Source organism: Cajanus cajan, chromosome 3, assembly GCF_000230855.2.
Source record: "Cajanus cajan strain Asha chromosome 3, NIPB_CcT2T_4, whole genome shotgun sequence".
Classification (NCBI taxonomy): Eukaryota; Viridiplantae; Streptophyta; class Magnoliopsida; order Fabales; family Fabaceae; genus Cajanus; species Cajanus cajan.
Window position 1 is genome coordinate 16,785,951 of NC_138519.1, and position 23,713 is coordinate 16,809,663.

General features: G+C 33.5%; 2 protein-coding genes across 2 annotated transcripts; both read right to left on the minus strand.

Moving 5' to 3' along the window:
- Positions 1–182: 182 nt before the first annotated feature.
- LOC109802977 (putative receptor protein kinase ZmPK1) lies at positions 183–3,995 on the minus strand. Its single transcript, XM_020364423.3, has 2 exons — positions 2,744–3,995; positions 183–1,928 (listed from the first exon to the last, which is right to left on the minus strand). Exons 1-2 carry the CDS (start codon positions 3,690–3,692, stop codon positions 457–459), a joined length of 2,421 nt encoding a protein of 806 aa, XP_020220012.1. The 5' UTR covers positions 3,693–3,995; the 3' UTR covers positions 183–456.
- A 15,221-nt stretch (positions 3,996–19,216) lies between these two features.
- On the minus strand, positions 19,217–23,219 carry LOC109799358 (protein FATTY ACID EXPORT 3, chloroplastic). Its single transcript, XM_020359893.3, has 5 exons — positions 22,749–23,219; positions 21,042–21,209; positions 20,896–20,945; positions 20,581–20,618; positions 19,217–19,487 (listed from the first exon to the last, which is right to left on the minus strand). Exons 1-5 carry the CDS (start codon positions 23,140–23,142, stop codon positions 19,397–19,399), a joined length of 741 nt encoding a protein of 246 aa, XP_020215482.1. The 5' UTR covers positions 23,143–23,219; the 3' UTR covers positions 19,217–19,396.
- Positions 23,220–23,713: the final 494 nt, after the last annotated feature.

The following is a 23,713-nucleotide window of genomic DNA, read 5'->3' on the forward strand; positions in this document are numbered from 1 at the left end:
AACTTGAGTTCGGATTACATACGTTCAGAAAATAAATATAATTCCGAGCTCAATGCAAAATGTGTATGATCTAGATTTTGTAAAACTATATCTACAAAATTGTTGCCATAGGTTTAACGTTGAATATGTACAAATAATTATTATTTTTTATTAAGTTGCAATTATATAAGAGTGGAAGGGGGTTAACGAAGCAAAGGAGTGGTTTGCAATTGATGGAAATATTGTAATACACAGGGTGTACTGAATAATTCCTGCAACTGTAACAACATACAATTGCTAGACACTAGAATAAGATATACAGCAGCAGCAGCATTAAACTTCAAAACAATTGTAGATTTACCACAAACAGAGACAATTTATAATAGACGAAACCACTCAAAATGAGAGGAACTGGAACCGTTGATGATAAAGGAAAGTGACAACCATGGGAGAGATGGCTATTTGTTGTTCAAACCATCAAGAAGCATGTTCATGACTTTGAAGCCTCTCAACAACTTGACTCATGCTGGGTCTTGCATCTTTCTCTTCCTCTACACAATCCAAAGCCACTGTAGCTAAAATCTCCATTTCATTCACGTCATAGTTTGATCTCAAAGCAGGGTCAATAATTTGACCCACCCAAGATGATCCCACTTCTGATCCTTTTCTCCTTTTCTCCCTCACCCATGTCACCAACCTCTCATGATGAGGTGAGTCTGCTTCTAATTCTGTGATTTGGACACCTGTTGTTGGGCTCCTTCCAGTTATCATCTCCAAGATAACAATTCCATAGCTGTAAACATCCACCTTGGAAGTGATTGGCAAGTTAAAAACCCACTCTGGTGCCATGTAACCTCTTGTTCCTCTTATCCTTGAGAAGGTTGAATTGTCGAGGTTGTTCCGGTTAAGTAGTTTAGACAAACCAAAATCAGCTACCTTGGGCTGGTACTCGGAGTCAAGAAGTATATTTTGGGGCTTAATATCACAATGCAAAATCCACTCCAAGCATTCTTCATGCAAGTAGGCCAGACCCCTTGCTGTTCCAAGAGCAATTTCATACCTCCTTTTCCAGTCAAGTACATTTGCATTCGATGAGAGGTTCTGAGCTAAAGAACCATTCTCCATGTACTCATAAACCAACAACCTATACTTTCCCTCTGCACAATAACCCAACATGCCAATTAAGTTCATGTGGTTAAGCCTTCCAATGATGCTTACTTCAGCCAGGAACTCACTTTGTCCTTGGTTCACTACTTCATGTAGTCGCTTTATTGCCACAACTCGATTATCTGACAACACACCCTTATACACAGTACCTCCGGCACCCCTTCCAATCTCTTCGCTGAAACCTTTGGTGGCTTTTTTCAGTTCAGAGTAACTGAATTTCCTAAACCCCGTTTCTGCTGCAAGAACATAGCCTTGTTTATCAGCATTATTCCTAAACAAGAAACACCACACCAGAAAGATGCACACGACCTCAATTCCTCCCAAGCCACTCGCAAACCACAGCATGAACTTCACCGACCCATTTTCTTTTTCTTCCACGTACGGCCTCTCTAGTACTTCTGCTCCTCCATTGTTTGCCTCACAAACCAAGCCATTCTCGATGTGGTTCTCATAGTCATGGGACAAAGGCAGTCGCAGGAGGAATGCTCCTGTGAAACCCGGTGAATGATGCCCATTTAGCAACTGTCTCTTCAGGTAGCACTGACTAGTGCTGTCACTTTGCCCCGAAAAGCTGTGTGAAAACCCTTTGCATTCACATAAACCCAAACACAAATTCTCGCATTGTTCGTATGTGTGATTTGGAAAGTAGCCATAGTCATATCCATAAAAATCAAATTCGGGTAAGCGCAGGAAGCGAGACTCTTGCTGAGTGTCGTTGCACCAAAGCTGGAATTTCGATACACAACCTTGAGACCAGTCTTGACTATCAACCCATCTATATCCTGTTTCCATAAATTTCTCGTTAACTAAAAGGAGAAAATAAATACTAATTTCTATAGAGGTTTAAACAAGAAAGTGTCTTTTCTCAGCAGGTATTTTTCTACATACACAACTCTAGTCTTCCCTTGACTACACATCCAACAGGCAAGGTTATCTTTCAATTATGTAACACCATATAAGTTCTCATACAAGTTAAACACATAAACCACAACCTATAAAGCACAAACACATTGATAGAACCTCGTATCAATGTGTTTCACATATTTTGGACACAATACTTGTCAAACACGTTTAGACACACGACTGACAACTATCCATCGTGTCGCAATTAAATTTCTTTTCTGTTTGGACACTTCTCTAATACACCTTGAACACCTTTCCAACACACCCGGAACACAAACTAAGAAACTGAAGTAAATCGACACTTCTCAGTTAAACACTTATCTAACACTCTTATTATAAAATAAAAAAATAAAAAATTCAATTAATTTATAAATATTACAACACCTGTAACATCTTTTGTGAGACTCGTTCTAATAAAAATTATCACTTGTTTTAACTTATATAGTCCATTTTACAAAAGCCATCATCATATAAAAATTATTTATATATAAATGTTGTCCCATGTCTCATATTTTGGACATTAGTTCCATGTCGGGGAGTTGGTGTTTCATAAACTACAATCAGCTATTAGAGAAGTTAAAACTCGGTAGTAAAGCATATAATAAGTCAATTTCAACCTAATGAAAGAAGCTTAAAGAGCAAAAAAAACATTTTTTTTCCTTCCGAAATCTTCTCCACTATTTTCCTCAAATACCTGGAAGGCACGAACACTTTCTCTCCGAATTTGGGCGAGCGCTGCAATAACTATTGGGTCCACAAATCCCGTGAATGAAACAAGGCTGCGAGCGAAACTGCGCCGACACGGACCACTTCTCCTCCCCCTCTCTCAAGCTATAGACGCGAACATTGCCGTCGTGATCGAGCGTCAACCGCCGCCGAAGCAGCGTCCCGCAATCAGCGGTTGTGATGGTGAAGTTGTCAGAAGAAACGACGTGGCCGAAGGAATCGAGCAGCACAACCCTAGTGTCGTTGTAGGTGGATCTGCCGTTCCCGACGAGGCCGAAGTTGTTGTTCTGGAGCCAGGCGTAGGGCCAGTAGACGCTGGAAACGCGAGGGCCCTGGTACATGAGGCGCAGAACATTCTCGAAGTCGAAGAAGAGCTTGTAGTAGCCGGAGGAGTAGTTCGACCCGCTTCTCGACGAAACCAGCGCGGTGCTCTTGCTCAGAGGCTGGTTCGGGAGGAGCGTGTCCGTGGGGAAGTCGAAGCTCTGCCAGAGAATCTTAATCTTTCCTCCGTCGCCGTGGTCGAGGAGTACGAGGTTGCCGGTGTCGTGCAGGTGAAGCTTCACCTGTCTGGATGCGGCGGCGGTGTTGGTGGACCACACTTGGAACTGGGCGGCGTCGGTGAGGACGAGGTTGCCGGTCTTGGAGAGAGAGAGGGTGGAGCGTCTACCGTTTACCGGGTGGTCCCGGTTGGCGATCCAGACGAGGGTGTGGGGCGGGCGCGTGTAGCGTATGGCGAAGCAGAAGGCGTTTTCCCCGACGGGGTGGAACGCTGCGGTGAATGTGGGTTCGGGAGACGAGAGAATCACGTCTTGGGGATTCTCGACGGAGAGTGAGAAGGAAAAGGAGTGGTGAGGATTTTGGAGGATTAAGGAGAAGAGAAGAGGAAGTAGGAGTAGTGTTGATGAGGCCATTCGCATGTTAATGCTATGCTCTACGGAATTGTCATGATAGGTATATAAAAATATATATTAAAGGAGGAGGTGATGAACAATTCAACATGCGACATCGGTGATTAATGGGGATGAACCATGATGGTGACTGCTGTCTTCAATCATCCTTTAGGAAGTTTCTGCGTACCAAATATTCACATTTCTAAAATGGATAATTTAACACTGTGTTTGGAATAATAGAAAAGTACGAGAGTGGAAAGAAAAGGAATGGAAACTGGAAAGGAGAAAGAAGGATATTATTTTTTTTGTCAAATGTTATTTTTCTTTAGAAATAATTATCGATATGTCCCACATTTTTGCACGTTGAGAAATCGGATACGGGGAATGATCTTCTGCTCAACATATTTTTTTTATTTAATTTTTTTAATTTAAAAATAATTTTTATAAATATATTTTTGCAAATATATATTTTAAAATGAGTAAAATACAATTAAATTTAAATAAAATATTTCTTCTTTTTTTATTCTATAATAATTGCCATTTTAAATTGTTTTATATAGATTAAAAAAAGCTAATAAATACATAAAAGAGAATTATATTTCTTAAAATTTAATTTTATAATAAATTTTCTTTATTAAAAATTATACAATACAATAACCATCTTTTACATAATACTATTAGGGTACAAATCAAAAGGAAGAAGAAAAAAAAATAATTAAAACTACATTGAAAAACTAATATAACACTTATTTTTGGACAATTTTTTTCCTTCTAATAATATGACACTTATTATAGGATGAGAGAAATAAATTATAAAGAAGTAATTACATAACAAATTTATTAAATTATTCAATCTATATATTTTAAAAAATATTAAAGTTAATTTTTGTGAAATTTGATTAATGTGTGAGATTTTTTTGTTCGAAAAATGATTCATGCCTATAGTCTTCATGTCATGAATCAAATTGTATAATTTTCACGTCTTAAATTGGTGTAAAAAGGACTTCAAAAATAATTTTCAAAATTGATAAAATTAGTATTTTTTTTTACTTAATTTAGTCCTTTAAGCTTATTATAAGGATTACACTGTACAAATAGATGGCTGAGAAATTGCATTGTATAAATGAATGAATGCAAAATCTCACATCCTACAAATTAACATTTGAGATCACACTTACAAATCAACACGTTAGAGAACTTTACAAAGATTTCTCTTTTGTGACAAGATAAAGGAGCATTTGAAAAAAATCATTATTTTTACTTAGTTAGGTCTTTTAAGTTTATCCCAATAGTCACACCATACAAATTAATCAACACTGAGATCAAACCATGTATACTACTTCATTTCAATTACTGTTTTGACAAAAATGAATGGTTGAAATATAACTCAGATGAATGATGTCATCATTAAAAAATGTAAAGAAACTCTAAAGGTTGCATAAAATCTATTTGTACACATATTGAGATAGATCTTAGAAAAAAAAACGCTAACTCAAAAGATGTGATTATTTTTGAACTACAAGACATAAAAAAATTGCACAACTTCAATAATAATAATAATATATGTTTTTAAATATGTTTTATATTTAAATAGTTAAAAAATCATGTGTATATATATTACATTTTATAAATTAACTTTTAAATTAAAAGAACAGGAAAAAAATTCCAAGTCAAGCCTCCCATGCCCAGCTTCTCAATGTAGACCAAAAGTGTGGCTTGTTGAAAAATATTTATTAGGGAGTGACATTTTAAAGCTTAAAACAAAGAGAAATAAAAAGAAATGATAAGATTTATATTTTTTTTTCTCCTCAATTTGAAAAGAAAGAAAATAAGATAAAAAAATTTAAAGAAAGTTAAAAATATTTTTATTTATTATATTTTTAATTTACATATTTCTATCATTTTATATATACATTTTTTTTCTTATGTTTTATTTTTTAATGCAAATAAAAAATCTAAAAAATAATTTCCTTTTACTCTTTTTCTTTTATTTTATTTTCTTTTATGTATCTTTCTTTTTTAAACTAAATAATTATTGTAACAGCCCAATTTTCACTGGGCCAAAAGCTCAATTAAGGTGGTTTAGTAGCCCGGAACGGGCCGTTCCAAAATTGGAACGAGCCGTTCCAAATTACTAAATAGACCTACTTTTGGGAGCCCGAAACGGGCCGTTCCAAACCATAAAATTTGTCTATGATTCTTACTTGGGAACGGGCCGTTCCCAACTAGAACGGGCCGTTCCGGATTTCAGAAATGGCCTTTGAACCTTATTTGAGAACGGGCCGTTCCAAAATATGACCGTTGAGAGTTTTAATGCGAACCCCAGAACGGGCCGTTCTGGTTTGAGAACGGGCAGTTCTGGATGTGAATTTTACCCATGACGTGAGATTTCAGAACGAGCCGTTCCGGATTTGAAACAGGCCGTTCCGCGAATCCTGATGCCTATTAATTGAGTGCTCTGACACTCCTAAAATCATATTTTTTCAGTTCTGACTTCTTTCTTCTACATTCTCTTCTTTCCCTTCTACACTCTCTGAAGATTGAGGGACACTTAGAGGAGGAGACCAAGAGATCTCTGTTTTGGTTTCAACTGCTGTTTATCCAGGTACGGGGGAAAAGAGAATTATTTATATGTAGAGTTACATGAGAGAATTGGGTAGAGGAAGAGTCCCTTAAGATTATGAGTAATTTTATAATTATTTTTGTTTGGAGAATTATTGCTTTTATGTGATTCTGTATGAATTTAGGATTATGAATATATATTTTATTTGTAAAAATGATGCTCTGGGAGAGAGAACGAAATTATAGAAAAGTGTCTGTAAGTTAGGTTTTGGAAAAATTGGATTGTTTCTGATGGAAGAGCATGGGCTAAAGGCCCAACCACTAGAGTTATGGCCAGGAGATTACTTGAAGACTTGACTGCTTTAGAGCTTAGTGGGCCCAATGGGCTTGGTGGGCCTAGGGTGCTTCTCACTTGGACCTTACTTGAATAAACACCATGTTTTATTGCATTTTCTTAGCATAGGAAGTTACTTTGATTGTTGGTCTTGTATTTTGACCATAGATTAAGGATTATGCTTTTGGGCTTGTATTTGGGCTTCTTAGGCTTTGGGCTTTTGATACCCAATATTAGGCTCATTCTTCTTCTTGTAATTTTTCCTATTCATTGTATTTCTTTGACCAATGTATTTCGGTCATTAGATTAGGTTTATATGAAGTATACATTAATAGGTGCATTAGGATTCATTTTTATGTCATTTAGAAGTAATTTGATTTGAATTTGAGTCACATGGATTGCATGGTGAGGATCCGGCCATGTGAGCTCTAAATTCACATCAAATAACTTCCAAATGACATTAGGATGAAGGTACCATCCGGATTAGTCACTTGGCTGGCCAAAGTTTGAATTTCAAATTCAAATTTGAAATTCAAACTTGGCGCCAACTAAGCTTACACGGATTGGCGCCACTTAACCTAATTTTCCCACCTATAAATGTGTAACTCTTACCTTGTATTTGCACTTTTGAATATATTGAATTTCTGAGTGAAATCTTCAGCAATTCTTCAAGAGTCACGGAGTTGAGAGAGAGCAAGAGAGAGTGCCTTCAAACACCTTAGGAAACCCTAGTTCCTTCCCTTTGAAGTGAGCAATCTCTTGATTGCTTGAGCTTGGATACTTCCTTTTAAGGCTTAGGCCTTCCAATCCGCGAGTTCTCCTCCTTCTAAAGTGTTCATCACTTCGGTCATTTCTCCTTTGAAGAAGATTCGTGCCTAGGAGAAGCTAAGGAGAGGTTCATTCATCACTTCTTCCACCTCCTCCATCAGTTTCTTTTTGAGAAATTGATAATCTGATTAGATTCTGTATGTGTTGAGGATTAGAAATATATATTTAATTTGTAAGAATGATGATCTAAGAGGGAGAAAGAAACTGTAGAAAAGTGTCTGTGAGCTAGGTTTTGGAACAATTGGGGGTTTTACCGTTATGTTGAAATTATATTAAATTGGTAATTCCGTTGAGTATTATATTAATTTATGAATGTTATTGTTATATTACTTGATAAAAATTGATGATTTATATGTGAATTGCTTGATGTGTATGAAACCCATTATTTTGGACTTGTTTGATGTGTGTATGGTATTGAGCTATGAGATGAGATGTTGTATGGATGTGATTATGATTGTGGTTCCTCACATCAATGACCAGGGATGGCATGGCCCCTGGGTAAGTGATGCTACAGGGAGGGCATGACCCTGGCATGGTGTGGGATGAGTGAGACAATTGACACGTATCACTTATGTCAAATATGGCAGCCCTGACATAGAGTTAATTGTAAAAGATTGTGTGGATTGTGATGTGATTGTGGTTCCTCACATCAATGACCAGGGATGGCACGACCCCTGGGCGTAAGTGATGCTACAGGGAGGGCGTGACCCTGGCGTGGTGTGGGATGAGTGAGGCAATTAACCCGTATCACTTATATCAGTTGTGGCGTGGCCTTGTCATAGTGTTAATTGTAAGATTTGTGTGGATTGTGATGGATTGATGTAATTGAGATGTGAAGATGATGAATGATTGATAAATTATGATATATATAAATGCTTGTGAATATTCCATTCAGTAAGGAATTATGGTGGATTATGTTGTGTTTTTCCTTGTGTGCTTTCCATATAGATGTTTTCTTTTCTTACCGTATAATTTGTGGATGTTTTAGGTGAGGAAGATCCGGCTTTGAGTGGCATCTAGAATGTCAACCATTGAGTTATGGGTGTGCTCTGATATTGTGACATCGGGGCAGAGGATTCTAGGATAAATTTTTATATGTATCTAGAGTTATACCTTCTCTTTTGAAAACAATTTGTAAACTCTCAAGTTTTACTTTCTAAATTTTATTTTTAATTATTTTGGTTATTTATGAAGGTTTTATGTGAACCCTTTTTACCATTGTTGAATATTTTATTCTTTAGCTAATTACAAGATTTATTTAAATATGTGTTGGGGTAGTAAGGGTGTCACAATTATCATCATGTCATGATGTCACTATTAAAATCTTACTTTACTTACTCAAAGAGATCTTTTGACATTAGAGTAGAAAAAATTCTAGTAAGCATCTATTAGTCCTCAACTCGACAAGTACAATCTTAAATCAAACTGAATATTACTAAGCTTCAACTCATTAAGTGAACAATGATGTCTGATGTAAGGATCTTAGCATGTTATTGACCAGTGGTAAGGAGTTTGGTTAGTATGCACATGATTATGAATTTGAATACTAGTGTCGTCATTGTAATTTTGATAGATTTAAAAGAAAAATAGACTATAGTGTTGTCATTATAATTTTAATGGATAAAAAAAATTAAAATAGTCCCTATAATATATATCATTCTCATGTATTTTATTATTAATCTTAATTTCAATTAATATTTGAATGTTAAATATTAAATAAAATATATAGTGCATCTTAATTAAATAAAAAATGTACTTTAAATTTAAAATACATTAAAATAATGCAAACTAAAACTAATAATAAATTTTAACGTTAATATATCTATAACAATAGATAAAAATGATACTTTCCCTCTCAACTATTTTTTGTCTCTAATTTTAATTGGACCATTTTGTCTTTTAAATGAAAACTTCTATTAAGTAATTGCTCATTACATTTCTATTGCAAATGAAAACTCACATAATTGTCCTTTTTTTCCTCTCTTTATATATCTTTTATTTTTCATCTCAATGTAAGATCATATTCTCTCACTATAATCGATACATGATTGTTCCTAATATATATATATATATATATATATATATATATATATATATATATATATATATATGTGTGTGTATGTGTGTGTGTGTGTGTGTGTGTGTGTGCATGTGTGTGTGTGCGTGTGTGTGCGTGTGTGCGTGCGTGGGTGCGTGGGTTTGTGTGTGTCTGTAATAAGGAAAAAACAAATAGGTGAAGAATAGACTCAAATTTGGTTGTTTGGTTTAACAGAAATAAGAAGAAAAAAAAGAAGAAGAGAAATAATATTATATGTTTGGTAAAATTAAAAAAAATAAGAAATAAAATATATAAAAATAGAGAAGAGAAATATAAATATAAATAAATGAATAAAATTAAATTTTAATTATTTTTATTAGTGTAAATTACACTCACATCCATTGTGTTTTTCTGAGATCGTAGTCAATACACCTTTGTTATTTAGACCTACGATGGGACCCCTTAAAAGTTAAAAAGATATTATACTCATCCATGAGTTTTCCTTCCTTTGGTGAGACCTTTTAAAAGTTGAAAAGATATTACACTCTCATCCTTAGCTTCACCTTAGCTAATATGAGGGGTTGGAGAATGGTCATTTTGGATTTTGGGTTGAAGGTCAATGTTGAAATTGTTTAGAAGGACATCTTAGGGAAGACAATAAACCTTGTTTGAAATGCACTCAAACTGTAACTAGTAATCGACCATTAGGCCTGGTTGATGTAGCTTAAAAAGCGTAGCCATATGGTTTTCATAAGATAAGGGTTTGAAGCACAACTCCAAGGAACAAGTATCCTAATCATAAAGTTGATTGTTCTAATAGAACCATTTGAATCGAGATAGAACATCGCCTTTCATATAAAAAGCCACCATGGAAAGTCATTGATCAAGCAAAATGTGGTGAAGATTAAAGAGTTGATTTCCTTGAAAAGGCTAGTCTAAAGGAGAGGTACCATCAAAAGGGAGTAGTTGTAGTTTAGGGTGATGTAAGGGAGGTGGTGGTGGTTGGCGTAGGGAGTGAAAAGGTGGTTATTGGTGGTGTTGATGGGTCATAAAAGGGTTGGGGATAACATGTAAGGCAAGCAGTAGGGTTAAACGAGAGAACGTGGGGGTGGGTATGAATAAATCCAAGGGAATTGGTGTTATGGATAGTGCCATTTGGGGAAACCTAGAAAACGATAGGGGAATTAATAGGCATGGTACCCAGGTTGTTTGATGCAAGGGGTGAACACAGGATGTTGAGGATGAAAACCTTATCAACTAGAGTGATGAGGATCCCAACAATATAGTTGTGATGAGCAGTCATGGTAGCGGGGAATTGGTTGAGGCATAGATCTTGTTGTTGTTGGTATTGATGGAGGGTGTCAACCATGGATTTGATGACCTTCTCTAGGTCCTTGGTGGTTTTCGAAGGAATGAGGCTAAATGAAAACATATTTTTGCATGTTAGTATTTGCATATTTTTGCTAAAGAATATGATTTTACAATAATTAATTATTGTTTGATTGTCAAAAGAATCTAAAAATGGCAACAGAAGCCAAGACTTGCTCTAATTTATAGATCTCGATTCATTTGGTCAACCTTCGATTCATGAAAACTTCATAACTTGAATTTGAGATTCTTTGCAGACTGTTTATGGTTCGTCTATTAATCTTCATTAATGTTGAAAATGATATCTTAGTCTTAAATCAATGAGAGCCTCACACTAAACTTTCATTCACCAAAATAAGCTGCATAAATTTTTTAAGATCCTCAAGGAATTTTAGAAACTCAGAGAATTTAAAATTCTCAAAAATCAAATTATTTTGATTTCAATTTCTATAATTCTTTAAATGTTTTATTTGTATAAATCAATTTAAATTTTTAAAATTTTTAATTTTTAATTTATATATGATAATTTGATTTTCACCATAAGTAAAATTAATTAATTATACACACACACATTGAAATTAGTGGTAGAGGTTGGAGTAGAATACATAGGATTTTATATTCGATCTCTAGTGTCATTATAATAATTCTGATGGATAAAAAATATACACATTTAAATTTTAAGATTAAATTTTACAAAATTAAATATTAGATAATTTTTACATAATTAATAGTTTTAAAAATTAATAATAGATAATATTTAATAATTTAAAAAATATTTTTGAATATTCAATAATTATGAGATAGAAGAGATATAAAAGATATGTAGGTTTGATAAGAAAGAAAAAATATGACGAATTTCAATTTTTTACTTTTTAGAAAGAATTTAAAATTATACTATTTTAAAGAATTTCACAAATATTTGAATTTTAAATTTTATGTAAATTCTCTATTCAAACAAAACATTTTTTATCTCAAGACATTTGAAATTCTTCAAGAAAAATGAATTACTCCAGTTAAATTTTTTATCCAAACATATTTTAATGGTTTAACCAAAATGTGAGAGAAAGTTTGAGTGAGAGAGAAAGCTCAAATGAAATCGAGCGAGAGCATGCAAGAATGGAGCAAGTAGTGATCCAAGGAATTTTAGAATTATTTTTTTTTAGGTGGGATTATTTTAGTTAATTAAGTTCTTGATTAAAATTTTTAAAATTTTAAATTCTCGTTAATATCCAAAAAAGAATATTTTGTTTCAAAAATTTTAAAATCCTTACTTAAAGTACTTTTCTCAATTGAAATCCCTTGTCTAAACACACAATTTGCACTATCAATTGAAAAATTGAAGGGTTTTATTTTATCTGTTATTCAAATGGGAAACAGACAAAGTTTTCGAAACCATATTTGCACTATCAACAAGCTATTGCTTGTATAACAGGAACTATTAGCTACCTAGCATCGGTTTATCTCCCAAAACACCATTTACAAATGGAAAGGTATTAGGGATTGGTCAATGAGACATTTAAAGGTAAAGCCAGTTGGTGATATTCCACTTCAAAGGAAGGTTGTACATCACTTTAAGACTTTTAGCTATAGTCAGTTTTAATATAAGTTTTTTATTAGGGCTACTTTGTAACTAATTCTATTACGTTAATTGCTTTCTATTTTTGCTCTTTCTAATTGTATAAATACCTTTTTTGTATTGTTATGAATCCATTTTTTCTGATCAATAATATTGAGCGTTATATGATTTTTTTCTCTCCCGAGTTCTCCATTATCATACATGTTGTGTTTAGTTCATAATACGGTATCCATGCTCTTCCTTTGAAGGGCTTTTCTTCGCATCTTTCTCTTCTTCATTTGTTCTTCCTTTTCTTCTTACAATGAGTGGAGATTTTGATCAAACAGTTCATGTGCATAACCTTTATTACTTGCATCCAAGTGAGAGTCCTGCTATTGCTCCCGTCTCACCAGTGTTGGATTCATCAAACTACAACTCATGGAGTAGGTCAATGTTAACAGCTTTGAGCGCCAAGAACAAACTCAAATTTGTTGATGGAACTCTTAACGAACCATCGCAAACCGATTCTTTCTACATCGCTTGGCGAAGGTGCAATAACATGGTTGTTTCATGGATCGTGCATTCTGTTTCAGTTTCAATAAGGCAAAGTATCTTATGGATGGACAAAGCTATCGACATATGGAGAGATTTGAAGTCACGATATTCGCAAGGAGATTTACTACACATTTCAAATTTACAACATGAAGCTTCTTCCATCAAGCAAGGTGATATTTCTGTAACTGATTTCTTCACAAAGTTATGCATAATTTAGGATGAACTTGAGAATTTTAAACCAAATCCGATTTGTTCATTCTTACCACAATGCTCTTGTAAAGCTCTCTCTAGTGTTTTGGAATGAAAACAACAGGGTCAGATCATGCAATTCTTAGGTGGTCTTAATGATCAATATAACCAAGTCAAATCTCATATTTTGATGTTGGACCCATTACCACCGATTTCGAAGGTTTTCTCCTATATTGTGCAACAGGAACGACAATTTATTAGTAGTGATGGTATTCTTAGTATACTGAATCTTGAATTGAAAGGATTAATCAATGTTGTTAGTTTTAATGCATCATCTTGCAAATTTTGTGGTAAAACTAGCCACACCAAAAGTGTTTGTTATAGGAAGCATGGATTTCCCTTAAATGGAGTTGGAAATAAGGGAACATCCAATCATGGCACAAAATCTTGCGCTCATTGTGGAAAACTTGGACACACGATTGATGTGTGTTACAGAAAACATGGTTTTCCTCTAGGTCACAAATTTCATAACCAGAATGCATATGTGAATAACTCAGTGACTGGTGATGTACATGTCACTTTTGATCAGCAAAAATAAGAAACTCATGGTCTACATTTCACATCTCAACAATATCAAGCCTTGCTACAGATCATGTATCTTCATGTCACTTTCTCTCCATGTCTCACTAATAATTCTTCCACTGTAGGTAATGTTCTCCCCTTTATTTTCTCCTTAAATTCAATTCACAATGCATCATGGTTTTTGGATTCTGGTGCTACAGATCATGTATCTTCTTCCTTAGCCTACTTCACTTCTTATTCTTTGATTAAACCTATAATTGTTCATTTACCAAATGGTCAAGAAGTTTTAGCCACACACTTAGGTCTTGTAAAATTTTCTAAGACATTATTTCTTTATGATGTTCTATACACTCCATCTTTCACTTTCAATCTAATTTCCATTTCCAAGCTCGTTTCTTCTCTTAATTGCATACTAACCTTTTCTTCTACTAAATGTTTGATAGAGGACATGAACACCAAGATGATGATTGGTACAATTGATGTTGTTGCTAGCTTATACAAATTGGTTGTTTCACCTCCATCCTTAGTCAACACCATTTTTGCAAATCATACATCTGTTTGTACTATTGTTATACAACTATCTTGTAATAAGTTGCCTATTGACCTTTGGCATTTTAGACTAGGACATATTTCTCATGACCACATGCTTCTTATGAAAGATTCTTATCCCTCTCTTGTAAGTGACAAAAATTTTATATGTAATACTTGCCATAACGCTAAACAGCGCAGACTTCTTTTTTCCAAAAGTGATTCACATGCTTCTCAACCCCTTGCTCTTTTACATGTTGATATATGGGGCCTTTGTGCCAAAATTTCTTTTCAAGGTCATCAATATTTTTTACTATAGTTAACGATTATTCTCGTTACACTTGGGATTTTCTAATGGTTTCTAAATCTGAAACTCATCAAATTTTACAAAATTTTATTACACAAGCAAAAAAACAATTTGAATTCAAGGTTAAAATCATTAGAACGGATAATGGAGTCAAGTTTCTTATGGATCAATTTTTTGCTTCCACGGGCATAATACATCAAACAAGTTATATTGAAACACCTCAATAAAATGGTATTGTGGAACGTAAACATCAACATCTTCTAAATGTTACTCTTGCTCTTCTTTTTTGATCTCATTTACCTCCTACATTTTGGTCATTTCTCTTTTACATGCTATTTTTATTATCAATTGTTTGCCAACTCCTTTTTTAAAAAATAAGACACCATATGAACTTCTTTATAAGCATCTTTGTGATCTTTCTTCATTCAAAGTATTTGGTTGTCTTTGTTATATCTCTACTATAACTGCTCATCGCAAAAAACTTGATCCACGTGCTAACCCTTGCATTTTTCTTGGTTTTAAACCTCACACCAAGGGTTATCTTATGTATAATTTACACTCAAGAAACATAGAGATTTCTCATAACATAGTTTTTCATGAAGATTGTTTTCCTTACTATCACATTCACTATGTTTCTCAAACTGATACCATACCCGAATTCATTTCATCTAGCTTGTCTCTTCTTTTATATGATATCCATGACTCTTCCATTTCACCCACTACACCAGTTGTTTCACCAATTGTTGATGCTCCTTCTTCTTTTAATCTTGTTCCTCTTCGTCGTTCACAACAACCCAATAGACAACAAACTTTTCTTAAAGATTTTCACACAGCTTTTACCTCAGCTAACACTAATTATCATCCAGGTATTCAGTATCCCTTATCTCAGGTATTTTCATATGCTAAATTGTCTCCTTCTTTTCATCATTCTGTTATGTCTATCACCTTTATTTCTGAACCCAAATCTTATAAAGAGGCTTCTAAGCATGATTGTTGGCTTAAGGCAACACATGAGGAGATATCTGCACTAGAGGCAAATGATACATGGGTTTTGATTACTCTTCCTCCTCACAAGACAGCCATTGGTTGTCGTTGGGTTTATAAAATCAAACATCGAGTTGATGGGTCTATCAAACGTTACAAGGCTCGCTTGGTTACTAAGGGTTACATACAAATGGGAGGTCTTGATTATATAGACACTTATTCTCCTGTTGCAAAACTCACTACTATTAGATTAATTATTGCCCTTGCAACTATGAACAATTGGCATCTTAAACAGTTTGATGTTAACAATGCTTTTCTCCATGGCATTCTTCATGAAAAAGTTTACATGCAAATTCCTCTAGGTATCACTCCTTCACTCCCTAGACAAGTTTTTCGTCTTCAAAAATCTCTTTATGGTTTGAAGTAAGTAAGTCGTCAATGTTATGCTCATTTGTCTTCATTCCTTATTTTTCATGGCAACAAGTAGTCTCAGTCTGATCATTCTCTTTTTCTTAAATGGTTAAATAATTATTTGCTCACTGTAGACCCCTAAAATTGTCCGGGTCGGAAATAAGACTCAAAGACTCTCGAAGACCGAAGGAAAGTCAGCCGGAAGGACTCCTGGAAGACCCTAGGATGATTCTTTGTAAGTCTAGAAGTCTTAGAGTAACTTAGAATAAGGGTGTGCGAGGATTGGAGCTCAATACGCCCTCCCAGAGGTTCAGTACGGCCGTACTGAGCCATTTGAACTGCAATACGGCCGTAGTGAACTCAATACGGTCGTACTGAAGTTTTTGAACTTCAGTACGGCCGTACCAAATTCAATACGGCCGTACTGTAGTTCAAAAACCCAGTACGGGCCGTATTGACCTCCCAGGCCGTATTGCGCCTCAATCCTATAAATAGGACGTCATTTGCACGTCCTTCCACACTTTTTTACACATTCCTCAACCCTCCTGCTGAGTATTCTTGGGTTTTTGAGCTCTTCTCTGCCCTAGATATCTCTCCGGGAGCCGATCCGACGAAGTTCTTGAGTCATGAGCCATTAGCTTGAGATTAGAACAAGTCGAAGGGAAATCTCTTTGATTTCCATAGTAAAAATTTGTCTTTAGGGGAAAGGAGCGAGCGGACGTGTAGTGGGAAGGAGCGCCAAAAAGCCTCCTAAACTTCATTTTGAATATATAAAAGCCCGCTTCGGAGGTTTCTTTCTAAATCCTTTCTTTTACCGCTTTTATTGATTTTTTATTGTTACATTGCATGTTTAGAGCTTTCATCATGTAAATATTTTATCTATAATCGTTTCTAATAAATAGGGGTAATTTAGTAATTTTACATTGTTATTTATGAAATAATCCGTCATAGGGAACCCGAAAGGGGTGTTGTGGGGTGCTAACACCTTCCTCGCACGTAATCGACTCCCTTACCCGACTCTGGTTGTAATGGCCAAGGTTGATTTATGAAAATCAATTGCCTTATATCTTTTTCCAATGTTTTGAGTAAAATATTGGTGGCGACTCCAAGAACCCTTCTTTTTACGAAAACCACTAATCCATGGAGGGTCCCGCTTGGGATTAACATGGATTGATGAGAGTCATTTAAACAAAATTGTTAGCTCGATGAAGTCTCAGTTTGAGAATAAGTCGTTCTAACAATCCATCATTCTTCAAAACTTAAAAAGAGTCCAACCATCGTCGCGAATGCCAAGGTCCGTTTCGGCGGGTGGCGACACTCACTACTTTACTAGTATATGTCGACGCCATTATACTTGTTGGAAATAATATTTATGAGATTCACTCCATCACTCATCTTCTTGATACCATGTTTCACATCAAAGATCTTGGTAATTTAAGATACTTTCTTGGATTAGAGGTTGCTTGAAATAACACTAGAATTTCTGTTTGTAAATGTAACCATACCCTTGATATCCTTACTAATACTGGTTTATTAGGTGCCAAGCCTGTTAGCACTCCCATTGACTATTGCACCATGTTACACAAAAATCTAGTACTATTCTTCCTGATCCTACTCCATATCTTTGATTAATTGGAAAATTGATTTACCTCACCAATACTCGTCCCGACATTTCTTATGATGTCCAACATTTAAGTCAATTTGTTGATTCTCGAACATCTGCTCATTAGCAAGCAACATTTCACATTGTTCGATATCTCAAGAATGCACCTAGATGTGGTATATTTTTCTCTAACAGAAATCATCCTCAGATCAAGGCCTTCAATGATTCTAATTGGGCTGGTTGCCATGATACTTGTAGGTCTATGACTGGTTTTGCGGTTTATCTTGTTTCTTCTCTCATTTCATGAAAGTTCAAGAAACAAGCTACAATTTCTCGAAGCTCTTCCGAAGCAAAATATCGTGCTCTTGCCACTACAACTTGTGAAATTTAGTGGCTGACTTTTTTGCTTCAGGATTTCCAAGTTCATTTTGATAAACCAACTTTACTCTATTGTGACAATCGATCTGCTCTTCATATGGCTACCAATCTCATTTTTAATGAAAGAACCAAGCATATTGAAATTGATTGCCACATTATTCGTGAAAAGCTCAATTTTGGTTTACTTAAACTTCTACCTGTTTCATCATCTCTTCAAATGGTTGACATATACAAAAAGCCTTTGCCTCCTACTGATTTCCACCATTTTTGTTCCAAGTTGGGCATGTCAAACATCTATTCCCAGTTTGTGGGGGGTCTTAGCTATAATCAATTTTACTATAGTTAGTTTTTTATCGAGGCTACTTTGTAACTAATTCTGTTATGTTAATTGCTTTCTGATTTTGCTCTTTCTGATTGTATAAATACCTTTGTTGTACCTATTATGAATCAGTTTTTGTTGATCAATAATATTGAGCATTATATGATTCTTTTCTCTCCCAAATTCTCCATTATCATACATGTTGTGTTTGGTTCATAATATAGACATCTATAATCTCTTAGTAATATGACAAATCACAATATTACATAAATTGGAAATTAGATCTATATTTCCAAGTTAAATTCTTCCATGCATGAAACCATAAATTAACATCACCAAATCTTTAAACAATTACACGAAGGAAGTAAATAACCATAAAAAGTAAGAGTCATTTTTGGACAAGTTTTTCAATAAGTATTGATAAGAGAAGAAAATAAAATGAATCAAGGAAGTAAATTGAACCTAATTCTCACGTAAATTAAAATTTAAAGGTTTAAATATGTTTTTAATCCCTCAAATTTAAGATAAATTTATTTTTGGTCCCTCAAATTTAAAACTGTTGTTTTTAGTCCCTGTAATTTTTAAAAGTCTTGTTTTAGTCCCTTAAATTACCAATAACTTATTTGAAAGTGACTAATTAAGACAGTTATGCAATATCAACAAGATTTAATGTGATATTTTCACTAATATGGACACCAATAGGTAGATTTTATACAATAAAATTTGATAAATTTCTTAACAAAATTTGAATATAGGGACTAAAATAAGATTTTTTGAAATTATAGAGACTAAAAATAACAATTTTAAATTTGAGGGACCAAAAACAGAATTACTCTAAATTTGAGGAACTAAAAACATATTTAAGCCAAATTTAAAATTAGTTTACACTCTTTGACTTCTTTACATGTTCCCTAATTTAACCTCTGTATAAGCGCCTAATAAACAGAACAGAGTTCAACGTTCATGCTTTAGAAAAGGCATGGCATGGTTTAACAATTGAAAAGTTGCCGTAAATAAACCAATATTTGACCATCTTAAAATAATCAACTTTTGCCAAATAGAAATCAATTACAGTGACAGATATTACAAAAATGTTCCTTTGATGAAAAGACATGATTTTTTTCTTATATGTTGTTTCGGAAAGAATACAATACTCTTGAACTTTAATAGGCTAGCTTTGTACGACAAAACTAATTTTCTGTACCACTTTCTAAGTTCGAGGCATTTTGTTGTTTATGTTCGAGTACCAATCTGTAGACATAAAATGCCACTACTGCACCACTGCAGATGTAAACAACGATGTTATTTAACAAAATATTAATAACTACGAAAGAACTAATCTAGCTTCAAGAACATAGGGAAATTGATTAATAAGGGAAGCCGACACTTGATTCATTCAAATTTCACAACATTATCAATGGAAAAAGAATTATAATCAATTGCATGTGCTGCTACTACAACAAAGAAAAACCGTCTCATATACCACCGACTAATTAAGTCATACGTTAAGAGTTTGGTTGATAAAACTTCTGTAATATCACTTTTAAGAAAAAAAAATTGAAATAAATTTCTCTATAAATTAAAATTAACTTATGCAGTTAAAATTGAGAATTTGAATAAGTTAATAGAAAAAAGTTTTACAAATTAACTTACACATAAATTAATTTAAATATATGAAGATGTTTATTTCATTTTTTTTCTTCATATTTTTCTCTCTAGCATATATGCTTCTAGAAAAATTTACCCAAATAGGTCCGTGGTCAACATAGAGGCTCAAAGCTACCAAAGAAAACATTATACATCTTCTAATCTAGACCGGCTCAAATTGCAATTTGCATTGCCAATTTTCCACCCACAAAGGATACAAATCCCAGACAAGAATATGCCTAGCTTTCGTATGTTCCTAATTTAGAAAAACATTCCGTATTATATCAAAGGCAATTTTCCACCACAAAGGATACATTTCCTTCTTCACGCCAAGTATCAAAATCCTATTTTAGGATACATATATTTAAGAAGTGCATGAAAGGCTAAATTAATAGTGAATAATGAAACTGAAAACACGTCTACTAATTTCACTTTTAAATTTTGTAAAAGATCATAGCATTGGCATTTGGCACAAAGAACAGGAATGGAATGAATGCCATCCTATTTAATCAGCATTCCATAGGTCAAACACAAGTATAAGGTTGGCTGAGTTTCCAATTCGAGTATTTAGCAAGAACCATCTCAATCTATAAGCTTCCCACAAAAAAAATAATTTTCAATATTGTGTCTGTAGAACATCATAGCAGGCTTCACCTCACAACCAAGCATTTCCCCAAAATATGTTATATAAAACCATTCATGTAAACAATAATAAGATTTTAAGAACCTGATCAAGGCAGTGAAATAAGTTACAAGTGGTGACCCCTGTAAAAAGGAAGACAGGAACAAAAACCATTAGAAATGTGAAACAAGATAAAATTGAATATAATGAACAAATCCAAAAAAAAAAAAAAAGAATAAATAATATAATAGTATAAAGGTTTTTTTCTATTGTTATCCAATCACAAATGATAAGTTTTGACTTTTAAAATGACTACTTTAAAATTCAAAGAAATGATAACTTCTAATTAGTTATCAATATAAAAAAAAATTATATTGCATTCTATTAAACTCAAGAAGTAAATAAATGAAATTGTCTAACCTCCGCAGCTAGCAATCTTATCTCCCGCAAAAACAATATAGTAGCTATTGCTGCAAGTCCAACAAACACACAAAACCTTAACATTCACAAAACAGATGGAGTAAATTTTAGAAGTCAAACCAATAATCATATGAAAATGATGTTACCGGTTTGGCCTTTCAGCATTATAGAAGATGATTGTCCTCTTTTATATGACCTGAGACTTGAAACGCTTAGAGCCAAAAGGACACCGCCTAACACTATCCCAAACCTCAGCGCCGCAATGCTTCCTGTCACCATGAAGGAAACAAATCCCCCTAAAGAAAGCACCAAACCTGCAATTTAAAAAAATAAATAAATTAAATTAGACAACGCGTTCGCAATAAAAACACAAAATCTTTCGTACGCTCTATTATTTATTAAAAATTACAAAAATCATTAATAAGACTTGTGAAATAATTGAATCCAACAAAATTTTACAATTTCAAATAAATTTCAACTAACAATAAATAAATAAAAAAAATGTGCTCAAAAACTGAAAAGAGTGTGTTGATATATTTGATTTGACTTCAATAGATATTCGAGTAAATCGTCTCTGAAAGTGATTAGTATTATCACATTAGTTATTAAAACTAAAAATGTAAAATAAATTCTTAAAATATCAAACAAGTCTCTAAATAACTACTTACTATCATAGTTTAGTAACTCTTTTAGTCCTTATAGTTTCATAAACTTACATTCTAGGCTCTATGGATAAAAATATTCCATTTTAATTTTTATACATATTTATTTTTTCTTTTTATTCTCTGTCATCTATTTTTATAAGAATTAAAAGAGAAAGTTTATGCAATTACAGGAACTAAAAAAGAAATTTTATGCAACAATTGAGACTAAAAAGAAAGTTTGTACAATTATAGAAACTAAAGAAAAAGTTTATATACATCAATAAGAACTAAAAGAGAAAATTCATACAAATAAAGGACTAATATGAATAACTTTTAGTCATGTTCTTAGAATAGTGGATTTAAGTCTAACTCAACCTTACAAAACCAGCTTGTAAGGTAAGGGTTATTTTCCACTCATATACTATTCAATTGCTTAATCTCTGGTCGATATGAGACTTAGATTTTTCTCAATATATGTAAACTTAAAAAGTAAAGTCTATAAAAATATAAGACAAAAAAAAAAGTTACTAAACCTACTATCATTTTTATCCTAAATATGTACTATGTTTTCACTAAAGTTACATTTTTTTTTACTAACGTAGTTGTCAATTTCTACCAAAACTTTTTGTTAATGGTTTTATTCAAAGGACTAATATGACGGTCCAAATTGAGGGAGGACCAAACGAGAAAGTGACTATTTAATTTAATTATTCATTTATAAATAACCACTCAAATTAGTCTTCGAATTTAAAAGGCGGTGTTATATGATTGAAACAAAGAAATTATTAAACACATTTTAAAAATATAAATTTATAATCACATTAGATAAAAAAAATATATGACTTTCAAAAATATTAATATATTTATACTAATATATATAAGGAATACATTTTTTTAAAAAACTACCTTATTCTTTATATTTTATTAACTATTATATCTTTCTATTTTAAAAAATTATTAAAAAAATAATATTTTTTATTAAATTTAAAAACTTGAAAACAAATCATAATATTAATTAGATTAATATATTTTTATTAATTAATTTTTATTTTTATTTTAGTTTGCCTCCATCTTACTAGTATTCATAAATGGTTTAATTTAGGAATTTAATTGAGACGATACGACAACTTGTTAATTTCAGGAGCAATGTGACATAATCATCCAAATTCAGGAGCGAAGTGAGAGTATTTGCTTCACTTACACACATACCGTAAGGTATACCGACGTAGAAATCGCGCAATTGAGAAATTTGGGCGAGGTCGTGATCGGGAGAGGCGAATGTTTGAACGATTTCCTTGACCTCAGGCGAATTCTCGACGATTTCCTCGGCCGTCACTCTCAGCTCTTCCGTCGCGTCCTTCAACACCAGAATCGCCTTCGAGGCCTCTTCTCGGAAGGCGTCGAGAGCTTGTTTCCACGATTCGATGGTGCGATCGCCCTTGCCCCCTTCTCTTTCACGCCGAGCTGCGAGAGCGAGAAAGGAAGGGGCGAGAATGCGAGGAGGAGCGAAACGAAGGTTAGGGGAGGAGCAACGGTGGTGTATCAATTTAGGGTTTAAAGCCCACGCTGATTTCAACGTTAAAGTCAATGCAGTTGCAGCCATCACACTCAGCTTGGAACGAAAGTGTTTCTCACAGTCCCAAGTCCCCAAACAACCCGCAACATTCTTACAACACTTTTGGAATCCAAATTTAACATGTACAACTTAAGTTTAAATATATATATTTCGTAAATTCCTCTTTTCTCCGTTATAAATAAATAAATATATATATATATATACATATAGAGGAGGGTTCAAACGACACCGGTATAATTTTTACTAAGTGTTACACCGCTCAATAACTTTATATTAAATGTGAATTTTGAAAATCCAACCGTTAGATTGAAAGTTCATATCTCGTAGATCATGTATATCAAATTTTGTATTAATCTAAGATGATTTGATACTTCATTCTCATAAAACAAAATCGACGTAATATATACATTTCAAAATATACAAAAATATGAACACTTTGATTACCTTCAAGTTGTTGTTCAATTTTAACAAAATTTGACATATATGATCTAAGAGATATGAACTTTCAATCTAACGGTTGAATTTTCAAAATTCACATTTAATATAAAGTTATTAAGCGGTGTAACACTTAGTAAAAGTTACACCAGTGTCGTTTGAA

Coding starts and splice junctions, on each gene's coding strand:
- LOC109802977 (XM_020364423.3), bottom strand. CDS start 3,692: ATGCGAATGGCCTCATCAACACTACTCCTACTTCCTCTTCTCTTCTCC. Junction 1,929..2,743: donor AAAGTGTTCGTGCCTTCCAG/GTATTTGAGGAA, acceptor TTATGGAAACAG/GATATAGATGGGTTGATAGT.
- LOC109799358 (XM_020359893.3), bottom strand. CDS start 23,142: ATGGCTGCAACTGCATTGACTTTAACGTTGAAATCAGCGTGGGCTTTA. Junction 20,946..21,041: donor AATGCTGAAAGGCCAAACCG/GTAACATCATTT, acceptor TTGGACTTGCAG/CAATAGCTACTATATTGTTT. Junction 20,619..20,895: donor TAAGATTGCTAGCTGCGGAG/GTTAGACAATTT, acceptor TCCTTTTTACAG/GGGTCACCACTTGTAACTTA.